This window comes from Bos mutus, chromosome 11 (genome assembly GCF_027580195.1).
Source record: "Bos mutus isolate GX-2022 chromosome 11, NWIPB_WYAK_1.1, whole genome shotgun sequence".
Lineage (NCBI taxonomy): Eukaryota > Metazoa > Chordata > Mammalia > Artiodactyla > Bovidae > Bos > Bos mutus.
Genome location: NC_091627.1, coordinates 103,854,794 through 103,866,411, shown reverse-complemented (window position 1 = coordinate 103,866,411; position 11,618 = coordinate 103,854,794). Strand labels below are relative to the sequence as shown.

General features: G+C 46.6%; 1 protein-coding gene across 10 annotated transcripts in view; it reads right to left on the bottom strand.

Annotated features, from left to right (window-relative positions):
* Nucleotides 1–4,405: 4,405 nt before the first annotated feature.
* The window catches only part of KANSL3 (KAT8 regulatory NSL complex subunit 3), a 41,662-nt gene continuing 34,449 nt past the window's right edge, over nucleotides 4,406–11,618 (bottom strand). For 3 of the 10 annotated variants that reach the window (XM_070380023.1, XM_070380025.1, XM_005891614.3), the window contains one exon: nucleotides 4,406–6,905. In XM_070380023.1, coding sequence (XP_070236124.1) covers nucleotides 6,885–6,905 — 21 coding nt within the window. In that variant the 3' untranslated portion in view covers nucleotides 4,406–6,884. Of the gene's footprint in view, nucleotides 6,906–6,941; nucleotides 11,460–11,618 lie in introns of those variants that run through there. The other 7 variants (XM_070380021.1, XM_070380027.1, XM_070380022.1 and 4 more) reach the window with 4 other exon arrangements.

Here is an 11,618-nt window from a genome sequence, read left to right as displayed (position 1 = left end):
TTTATTATAGCAGACCAAACAGAATAAGACAAAACCTAGGAGTGAACTGGTGCACGCACAAATGCAATCACTCGTGTGTAATGTGCTTGTGAGGGTGTGAGGCACGAACGTTTGTACACATGTGTAATGTTCATGTGTGTGAGTGAGTGTGGGCTTGTGTTCATGTACGTAAGCAGCTATGATACCAAACAAAAGATTACCCATTTCTCCATCTCCCTTCTTATCACATTCCCGTATGTCCCAAATTAGAACTTGGGATATGTGGTTCCTTCAACAGGAAATTTCTAATTTGGGAACTGATGTATGCAGAAGGAAAAAGGAAACGTTTTCCACTGTTCCACTGTTCTAAATTAAAAATATAAAGTGAGGTGCAGTTCAAAACCAACAAGCAGCATTACACACTGCTGGTGAGGGCACAACTTATCACAAGCTGCTTAGACAACAGTAAGTCATAAAAAGTATTCATACCATCTGACTGTCTTATTTCTGGGAATTTATTGTAGAAGATAATTGGAGATGTTTGGCAATAGAAGAAAGGGTACAGAAAAGATAGTCACGGGACTTCCCTGGTGGTCCAGTGATTAAGAATCTGCCTGTCAACACAGAAGACACGGACTTGATCCCTGGTCTAGGAAGATCCCACATTCCACGAGGCAAATAAGCCCATGAGCCGCAACTACTGACGTCCACGAGCCCTGGAGCCGGTGCTTCACAAAAGAAGCCACCGCAACGAGAAACCCATGCCCTGCAGCAAACAGTCTCCCGAGCTCGCCACGACTATAAAGGCCCATGCGCAGCGACGAAGACCTAGAGCAGCCGAAAATAATAAAAGACAATTTCTAAAAGTATAAAAAGATACCAAAACCAGAAATGGAATCAGATGTGACATGTGAATGTCTGTCAGATAAAAGTAAACTTCAGGGCAAAGAAAATAACCAGGTACAGAGAGACATTCAGTTCAGTTCAGTCGCTCAGTCTTGTCTGACTCTTTGCAACCCCATGGACCGTGGCACGCCAGGCCTCCCTGTCCATCACCAACTCCTGGAATTTACTCAAACTCGTGCCCACTGAGTCGGTGATGCCATCCAACCATCTTATCCTCTGTCGTCCCCTTCTCCTCCCACCCTCAATCCCTCCCAGCATCAGGGTCTTTTCAAATGAGTCAGCTCTTCACATCAGGTGGCCAAAGTATTGAGTTTCAGCTTCAGCATCAACCCTTCCGATGAATATTCAGGACTGATTTCCTTTAGGATGGACTGGCTGGATCTCCTTGCAGTCCAAGGGACATTACATAATGATAAAAAGGTCAATCCACCAAAAAGACATAGAAATCCTAAGTGGTACGCGCCAGATAACAGAACTGCAAAATATTTGAAGCAAAAACTTAAAGGAGACACAGACAATTCCACAATTATTGTTGGAAATCTCAACAGCACTCTCTCAACCAACAGAACTTGACGAAAATCAGCAAGGGCATAAGCTATAAGAACTCAATACCATCAACCTACAGAATTTTATCACCATTTACCCTCCACCCAACAGTATAATCTTTCAAGCACCTACAGAAAATATATGAAGAGGACAGAACCACCAGATCCTAGACCATATAAACCTCAACAAATTTTAAACATGAGATATCACGATATATCTAGAATGGCTCAAACAAAAAACAGAGACAGTGTAAGGATGCTGGGAAAATGGATCTCTTCTGCATTACTGTCCTGGGTGTTCATTGGAGGGACTGATGTTGAAGATGAAACTCCAATACTTTGGGCACCTGATGTGGAGAGCTGACTCATTTGAAAAGACCCTGATGCTGGGAAAGATTGAGGGCAGGAGGAGAAGGGGACGACAGAGGGTGAGATGGTTGGATGGCATCACCGACTCAATGGACATGGGTTTGGGGGGACCCCGGGAGATGGACAGGGAGGCCTGGCGTGCTGCGGTTCATGGGGGTCGCAGAGTCGGACACGACTGAGCGACTGAGCGACTGACTGACCACATTACTGGTGGGGCCATAAAATGGAAGAGCTACTTGGGAAAATGTTCGACAGTTTCTTCAAAAGATAAAAATTTACCATGTGACCTGATAATCACACTCCTGGGCATTTATTCCAGAGACATGAAAACGAAAGTTTATACAAAAACCCACTTAGAAATGCTCACAGCAGCTCTATCTGCAATAGCCCCAAACTGGAAACAATCAAGATGCCACTCAACAAGTGAACAGTTAAAAACTATGGTACATTCAATCCATAGAGCATTCATTTTTGTTGTGTATTTGCTCAGTCATGTCTGATTCTTTGCGACCTCACGGACTGTAACCCGCCAGGCTCCTCTGTCCATGGGATTTCCCAGGCAAGAATACTGGAGTGGGTTGTCATTTCCTACTCCAGAGGATCTTCCCGACCCACGGACAGAACCTACATCTCCTGCATTGGCAGGCGGGTTCTTTATTACTGAGCCACCTGGATATTCCAAGTAATATGTAGTCATAGCAAAAACTTAGAGCAAACCCATCTGATGCTCCCACCAGTAATGTAGAAGAGATACATTTTCCCTGCATCCTTATTCTGTCTCTGTTTTTTGTTTTAGCCTTTCTCCTAGGTGTATTGTGATGCTTCATTATGTTGTTTAAAATTTGTTGGGGTTTGTATATAGATCTTTCTCCCTGATCCTTTTATCCTCTGCAGGACATGTGCCAACTGGTAGATGTGTATATTTCCATTCTTTTCTGTTTTCTTTCACATACACATACACAATTTATTTCACACTTTTAAAAAAGGTGTTTTTTTAAACCACAGCTTTAAACTTTTATTTAGTCAAATTTGTCAGTCTTTACTGACTTAGACTGAACTATTAGTTATGGGAACTTTAAGTATTGGAGGAAACTGAAACTGGAGGAAGATGAACATGGGACTTCCCTATGCTCTCAATGTAAGTTAAACACACACACATCGAAATAGCTCAGGTAGTTTTGTTTTTTAATCCCTTAGAAAGGCAAAACATGGGCCATATGACTTCATCCTCTGGATGTTACTAAACTGGGGTGAGAAAGGGTATAAGAAAAACCAACCTGTACGTGGGATTGAGCCAACCAGACTCACTGTGCTCAGAATTTGGAGGAGAGACAGAGACTGGCCACTCACAAAAGGATGGAAAACCCGTGACGACAGAGTCAAAACCGGCCCCTGGCCGTGCCAGCTCAGCGGGCATCATCAGGCGGGCAGTGGAGACTGGCGGGCTCCCGTCAGTGAAGACACCTTGTGAGACAGTATTGCCTTTTAGAACTAGTTTGGGTAGTGAAGAGTTTCCTGCTTCTTGCAGTCATCAACCCTGACCAAAACATATGCTTTGGAAAGGGAGAGAAAAAGGCAACAGAATTTCTTCTGTATCCTTATCTGCTATGGCCCTGTCCTTATACTGCTAAAATTTGAGACAGCTATCATTTAACAACCTAATCTTCACCTCTCCCTTCATGTGACACACCCAAGTCGGTGAGACTGGAGTTGAAGTGAGATGAAGTCTCTAGTAAGGAAGGAAACGAGAAGAGCTCGCACGTGAAGGCCTTTCAGCAGTGCACCAGAACCACAGTTTCCACCCACAGGGGCTCCAAGGTTGAAGGCGGGCACCTGGAATTTAAGGGCTTCCCTGGTGGCTCAGACAGTAAAGAATCTGCCTGCAGTGCAGGTGACCCAGGTTGGATCCCTGGGTTGGGAAGATCCCCTGGAGGAGGAAACAGCAACCCGCTCCAGTATTCTTACCTGGAGAATCCCATGGACAAAGAAGTTGCAAAGTCCATGGGGTTGCAAAGAGTTGGACACGACTGAGCAACTAACACTTTCACTTTACTTTCAGAAAGGTCCTCTTAGACACAAGATCACAGATAATGTGGAGGTTGGAATTCTTTCATTCACCGCTAAGTCATTAATTACTGGAGGGCAGCAGAGGGACAGGATGTGCAAAGAGGTTTCCATCTCTCAGGATCAAGGGTGAGGGACCTCACCTACTGACTCAGGCCCAGCCAAGAGCCCACCAGGGCAGCAGCAGTCACTCTAGGCCTGGTGGGCCTAGGGTCTAAACTGAAAGGAGTCGCATGAAGGCCAAGCCACCATCTCCTCACCTCCTGTGCTAATTTCCACTTCCGGTCTCCCATTTCAGAATCCCAGCACAGTGCAGAGAAGAACAGACACTGGTATCAGACTGTCTGGGCTCAGTCCTGCTGTATGGCTTCTCTGTGCCTCAGTCTCCTCATCTGTAAAGGGAATTACAGCACCCACCTCGTGGGTATTGCAGGCATCAGGAAGATGGTCAGCGGAATTACCATAATACTGTAGCTTTTGTTTTCTGTGCCATTCCACTGGGTGGTTACCAGAATAAAAGTAAGAAGTTGAGTGAAGACATGTTGAAGCAATCCAAAATCTGTTTTTATTTAGTTTTGGCTAATGGAAAATAGAACTGTCACAGCAGCTCAGCTCGATACCCCATCCAGCCCAGGACTGTCCCAGCGCTGGAGCCGAGGACAGGTCTTCCTCCATCAGCGACCTCGTCTTCACACAAAGACTGCTTTCACAGGGCATCAGCACGTACCTGTCACCCAAGAACTCAGCTAAAGCCCTGTGGATCCTTCTACACTTTTGGCCAATACTGTCACCTTCCGAGGTCAGGGACTCTAGGTCTGCTACGTGATTGGCAGAGGAAAGCTCCTTCTCCACTTCAAGAAATGTGGCTACAGAAGTATGGAATTGGGGAGCATGATTCTAGGGACTTCAACTACTTCCCCCTTTAGCCCGTCCCTCCACAGTGCAGCAGAACCAAGGTTCTCACTACTCCCCTTCTCCAGCTTTGGCATCCTTCCCGGTGTATAAGCCAAACCTCAGGAAATCATTCGTGGGAAGCTTACTAGGATTCAGACAAACGCGGGATGTTTTTTCAGCTTCTCCTTTGGCCCAGCCCACAGCGGGGTCAGCATCTTTCAGAGCAGCCCCCCAGTGCTGTCTAGAATGCACTCCTAAGTCACGAATGGGTTGTTCAGGAACCTGCTGGGAGTGACTGCTAAAAGCTTCACACAGGTCTCACTGTCCTCAGTTCCTCTTGGTGTGTTATGATCTTACCTGTCAAGTCACCAAACCCCTGACCCTGGACGTCTTTTTCACATTTCGTATCTTCCTCCAACTTACTGAATGCTGCCTGAATTTCAGAAAGCAGTTACCTGCCCACTAATGCAAAGATGCAGGCTAATTCTGTGTGAATCACTTCAGAGACCAGCTCGGCAGGAGGTCGGCGGGGGGGTTACAGTGTATAACCTGCCCACTCCACGCCTGGGCTGTGCACTGCCCCGGGCCCTGCCTGGACGCCCACCCCCCACCCCCCACCCCCGTCTGCCTTGTCTGAGATTCCTCTATACCACAGGCTCCCTCCCGGCTGCCACTCTCAGACTGGACTGAGGCTCCTGGACTGAACACAGGTGGCTTGCTTTGGATGCACACCGCCCCCAGGTCAGGACCCTCACCACAGGTCCAGCCATGGTATGCTGTGGCTCCTCCCTGCCCACAGATACTGAAGAGTCATACGTGGGATGCCTTACACCTGGGTTGGAAACTTTCTAGAGTACAATAGGGAAAGAAGTCAGCTCTGGATTCTAAACCAAATCTAAAAATACTTTTGCACACAAGTGTCGTGAGGAGGTAAGGAAGGGCTCAGGGCTCCATCCTCAGTAATCACTTCTCCAGGGACCTCCACCTCCAGGACTCAGGTTGGTACTGAGCACCCTGAATAGGAAAGTCAATGCCGATCATCCTCCCACTTCTGAGCAAGAAGATGAGAATCACACACAGAGCTGAAACAGAAACACTGAAGCATGGCATCTGTTGTCCTGATGTCAGAGTTTCATGGGACGAACGGCCAAGATGTTCACTTAGCAGCTGTCCCTGCTCCACTACTGAGCGCAGAAATTTCAGGGCTGGGGCTTCTTTCCTCTGGCCCGGCAAATTCTCGTCTCCAGTCGCATCCACAATTCCTTAGGTGCCAGATGCAAAGCCTCAAGCCCCGAGCGTCTTCATCACTGACGTGCCCTCCAGGTCACTCTGTTTGCTGTCCCCTTCGTCCTCTTCAGCCTTTCTGAATACAAGAACTGCCCAAACATGATGGAAAAAAGAAAAGCTGGCTCTCTCCTCCCGGCAGCTGCTGTCTCCGGGTCTGTAAGCAGCCAAAGGGACTCAAAGAGGACAGTCCGGGTCTCTGTACCCTCTCGTGGGTTTGGAGTGGAGTCCCCAGGCCTCAACAGGCACTTGGTATCCAGCGTGGCTCCCATGGTGAGTGCTGCCTGGAAAGACCTCTCCCATGACTGTTCGGTGGACTATGACGGACAGAACAAGCCCCCTGGCACTGAGCCGCCAGCTGGGGGGCCGGGATGATCCTTGCCCTCAGCACAGGGCTCTTGACCTCAACTCTTACAGCCCCGGACCACACAGATGCCTCCTCCTAACTTGGCGCAGGGAGGCACAGACTTCCAAGAGGTGCTCCTTTATCACGATGCAGTGAGCAGTCTGACACTGCTTCCTGGGTCAAGTTACAGCTCCTGATGGGGAAGCAGTGCCTCAGATTCGTGCCCAACCAGGTCTGCTGAGGACCTGGAGATCCTGGGAATCAGACCAGTAGCGACTGGGGAACAGGGTCCCGTTGCTGGTGCTGTATCACCTTGCCTCATGATTACACAAGACCCGGAGGTCCAGCCCTGAAGACAGCTGACAGAGAGGCAAGAATGACTGTGTTAAAGAGGTCTGTGGACAAGTGGACAGCTCAGCAGGACCGCACGCCGCCCAGGCCTCACCGTGCAGCAGCCGTCACCAGCCTGGCAAAGGAAGACATGTGGCACAGTGTCCTCAGGGGGCTGGAGGCAGGCGCTGTGGCGGGAGAGGCAGTGAACAAGGTCAGCAGCTTGCCAGGTTAGCACAACCGACCCTCCTACTAAGCCGGTTACCCCGCCCCTGGGAACTTATTCCAAAGCAATAATGCTCGGTGGGGGACGGCAGAGGCACAAGGATGGGTGTTCTGGCAGCCACAGACTGCAGTCAGAGCCCCCACCACTGCTCCTCAGGGCCGCGGCCTCCATCCTCTGGCCTCCTTTCCCTCCTCTGTGAGCCACAGACACGAGGGCACCTGCTCCCCAGGGCTGCTGTGAGGCTACATGGGCTGACCTGCATAGGGCGCCTGTGTGTCAACCACAATCACTGGCTCCTATTATTATTTAAAAAAAAAAAAAGGGAAAGAATGCAGGAAAAAGGAAATGGGTGACTTGTCAAGGGTGACAGAGTTGAAGAGAAGTTTTCCGTGACTGCTCTGCAGTCTCACTGCTCTAGGTCATGCTCGTTTTTTAAGTGCTATGGAAGATGCCATGAATTGTTGAGCCCTGCAGCTTGGGAAGAAGGAAGTAGAGAGAGTTGGCCTTTTTCCACAAAGGTTCTCCCTATTTCTCTAGTTCCGCCTTTGGAAAACTCCTAAGAGGTCTCTGAGGATGCGGTAAAGGGGGGTGACGAGAGAGGACACAGGTGAGGAGGAATGAGGAAAGGTCTGACAATCAAAACCTGAAAGGCTCCGTCGCCCACGCGCTGGCCCGGCTCCAGGGCGGGCTGCGATGTACACACATGAGCTCTGTCCCAACCAGGAGTGCTGGCAGCAATGACCCCACTGGGCGGACAGCTGGAGGCTGCCTGCCAGCCTGCCGAGGGCACTGCGTGGCCAGAGACAAGAAAACCTCGTGATCACAGTCAAGGAGTCCATTCCCAGGACCCTGACGCAGGGCACTACACTGTCTGTCTCCCCTTTCTCCTGCAGCTCGCAGCTGTAGGGCCACATAATGGTCCAGTTTCATAAGGAAACACACAGAAAGTATTCATCTCCACCAGGAAAACAGAGGTAAATAAGGGCACAGACCTTAGAGAAGTCTGTCAGTGTTTACAACCTTTTCTTTTTTTTAATTCATTCTCTCCATAAATATTGTAGTCTATAACCTCCCAATTTAAAAAAGATTATTTTCAAACTTAAAACTATGATCACACCTTAAAAAGATTAACCATTTCTTAATAAACAATAATCCAGTCAGTGTTCAAATCTCCAATTGTCATATAAACATCAGAAATGGGTGGTTGTTTCTCAGCTTTTAGAAATCCATCTTCCCAGAGCCAGAAGAGTTTTCTCAGACAGCCCCTACTAAGCCCACCACCACAACTGAGTCACTGACTTCTGCCAACCTCCTCGCTAGACCAGATGAGAAAATGCAGAGAGGCCAGGCAATCTGCCCAGGGTCACACAGCTTACTGAAGACAGAAGGCCTGAGCTTTCCCTGAGGCCATACTGTCTGGCAGTCTGCACACTGAAATCACTGTTAAAGGCTTTTGAACCAGCAAGCCTTAACCTAGAAGCACCTCCTCTGTCTAAAAGAAAACAATCACCACTAGAACCCTCCTAGTAACTGACACACCCATTGTACTCAGCTAAAAACTAAGCTCTCAAGTAAATACCATCAAGTAGAAGTCCTTCAGTTTAGCCATGCAAAAGGATTCTCGCTGACCTCTGCTCTCTTCTCAACTCTAACTAGATCCCCCCACCGGCCCCAGCCAGAGCAAGCTGAAGAGGACCATCTAAAAGAAAAGGAACGTAACCCGTGAGGATCTGTTTTCTAGTTGGGCATCACCGTGTCATCAGCCAGGTTAAGACTGCCTGAAAACAGGCCCAGACGGCCTGCAGGTCATTTCCATTCAACCGTCACAAAACTGGCAATTTTTGTGCTATATAAATGTTTTGGAATATGAGAAAGAAAACGTTTCTCATATTCCAAAACTGGACAAGGAAAGGACATACATCAAAAAGCAAGAGCAGAGAGAAAGAAAACTATAGGCCAATCTTACTAATAGACATAGACGTCAAAACCCTGAGTAAAACAAAAGTAAAGCAAGACTAGACTTGGTTACGCTGAAGTTCTTGTTTCTTATACACGTACAACAAAATTCAGGAATGTGCAAAAAACAAAAGCAAAACCAGAACAGGACATACTGAACAAACTCTGAATCTGGGATTCAGACAGCTTGGTATTAGGAAATGTTTGAACGTAATTAACCATTTTAACTGACTTAAAAGAAATAGTTGTGCTCATTCAGTTCATTTGATTCCAAAACGGCAATGAACAAATCTTAAAACTCATTATTCGTAAAAAGAAAAGAAAAGAATAAAGATGATCTTAGGGAACTAGAAACACAATTGATACTTAAGAACATGCATTATCAAGCAATAATCAAGTAGTACAGAAACAGGCAAGGGCACTAACAGGTCCCGTGTGTACAGTAAGTAATCTAGAACGTGAGAGCAGCTCTCTTCAAATGAACGGAAGATGAATGGACCCAGTAAGGTAGATCCTTACCTCACTTAGAGTGAAAAATAAATTCCAATGGACTGAACAACTGAAGGTAAGCAGTGAACACAAGCAACATAAGAGAACACACACACAGAGTTTCAGCAGGGGCGGCGGGCGAGCTCTGGAGGCGCGTGGTGCTGACCAGCAGTTTACAAAGGGTAAAACGGTAAACTGTCTGTGAGCAAATTTACCACAGTTTTAGGCATGAAAATTTTAAAAACATCAAAAGATTATACCTTACAATGGGAAGAGCTTTCTTAAGACACAAAACTTTAGAGTCATAAAGGGAAGAATTTGAAGATTTAGCTACATAAACAATTTTTAATGTCTGTTTGATAAAAGACCCAAAAACAAAAATTAAAAGACAAGCAACTTAATACTTCAACAAAAAAAAAAAAAAAATATATATATATATATAAGTAACTGACTGGAATAAAGCATATACAATTTGTATAATATATTTGCATATTTATATAAAGGATAAACATCTCCATATATAAAGCTGCTATGAATTGAGTAGATACAGAATATGACAAGTAATTCATTAAAGACACAACCTCATAAGTAATCAGGAAAATGCACATTAAAACAATTTCATTTTTTACCTATCAAATTAGTAAAATTAAAAATACTGATTTTCATAATCAACAAGGTGGAGGAAAAGAGGTATTCTCATCTCTGTGGCTTGAACTGTAAATGGACAAACCCTTCTGAAGGACAATTAGTCAGCAGCTAGCCAGATGTTCTGGGAAGTCCCATGCAGAGGAGTCTGGCAGGCTACAGTCCATGGGGTCATAAAAGGATTAGACACGATTTATCGACTAAACAACAGCAGCAGCCACGTGTTAGATGTACAGGCCCCAGCTTACTGTCTCCAGCCTACAGAAATCTCCCAGAGGTACACAAAAATTGTGAACAAGGGGTAGTCACCATACCAATATTTACGCTACTGAAAAACAAAACATAGCTCTCTAACAGGAACTGCTGAAATGCACTTTAGTACATGAGCCCAGTGAAGCACGAGACAGCCACTGACAAGAAACAGACAAGTCTCCATGGAAGGACAGGGAAACACACCACGTGTTTCACAAAGGTTAGTTAGAAAACAGCCATGTTCTGTGGTCTAACTTCTGTCAAAAGAGTAAAATAATGAATTTTGTAGAAAGAATAATCTAGAAAAATACATATCAAGCTACCAACAGGGGCTATCATTCCTGGGAGTGGTATCATGGGAAATTTTCACTTTATAAATTATATGATTTCTATAACTTTTGGATTATTTAAAGTAAGTGTAATCACTTTTGTAATTAAAAAGAATAGAGAATACAATAAATCACCTGCACCTCTCTGCACAAAGCCAGAGTAACCACCTCTGAGCAGTACTTCCCCCTGGGGAGGCTCAGGTGAGGGCACCGGTGCCCAGTCCCAGGGCGGGGCTGGCCTGGCAGCAGTCAGGGGACCGGCTAAGCCTCAGCCATGGAAGCTGCACCCCAGGGATCCACACAGGAGGCCTCGGCTGAAAACCAGACACTCAAGGAGCGCTGCTGGGGTCAGGACTTTCTGTTGTTGTTAACCTCTGATCTTTGGGTGGCCCTCAGATCACCATTTAAAGTTAGAAACATTTTACTTGAAAAGGTCACAGTGGAAATCAGATCAGCTAAGAGAAACTGATGGTGTCTTCCTGTGTAAGAGCTATAAAAACCTAACTGTGCCCTGAAAGACAACAATGAACACAAAGATCTGGGATGGCCCAAGGCTGGAGAGTCAAATAGAGAATATTACCACTTTGTTCCCATGTAACCTCTGAACGGTGAAGCCAAGAACAGAGCAGAAAAGGGCGGAGAGGGGCAGAAGACGAGCACTGACCAGGCGCTGAACACAGCTCATGTTTAATCCTCACACAATCCAGGGGAGCTACAGAGAAGAAGCCGCAAAGAGGCCCGCGACTCCCTCAGCCTCAAAGCTACAAACTCCGACCAGCAAGGACCTGCTGTACGGCACAGGGAACTGCTCAGCAGTTTTATAATAACCTAAAGGGGAAAAGGATCTGAAAAAGGGTATGACTGAGTGTGCTGTACGCCTGAAACAAACACACTGTACATCAACTATACTTCTAAAAAACAAAACCCAAAACCCAACCACAGTAACAAAGCCACAAACTCTGAGAGTGGAGGTGCAGCGGGCCTGCCGACCAGCCCAGCTCCCC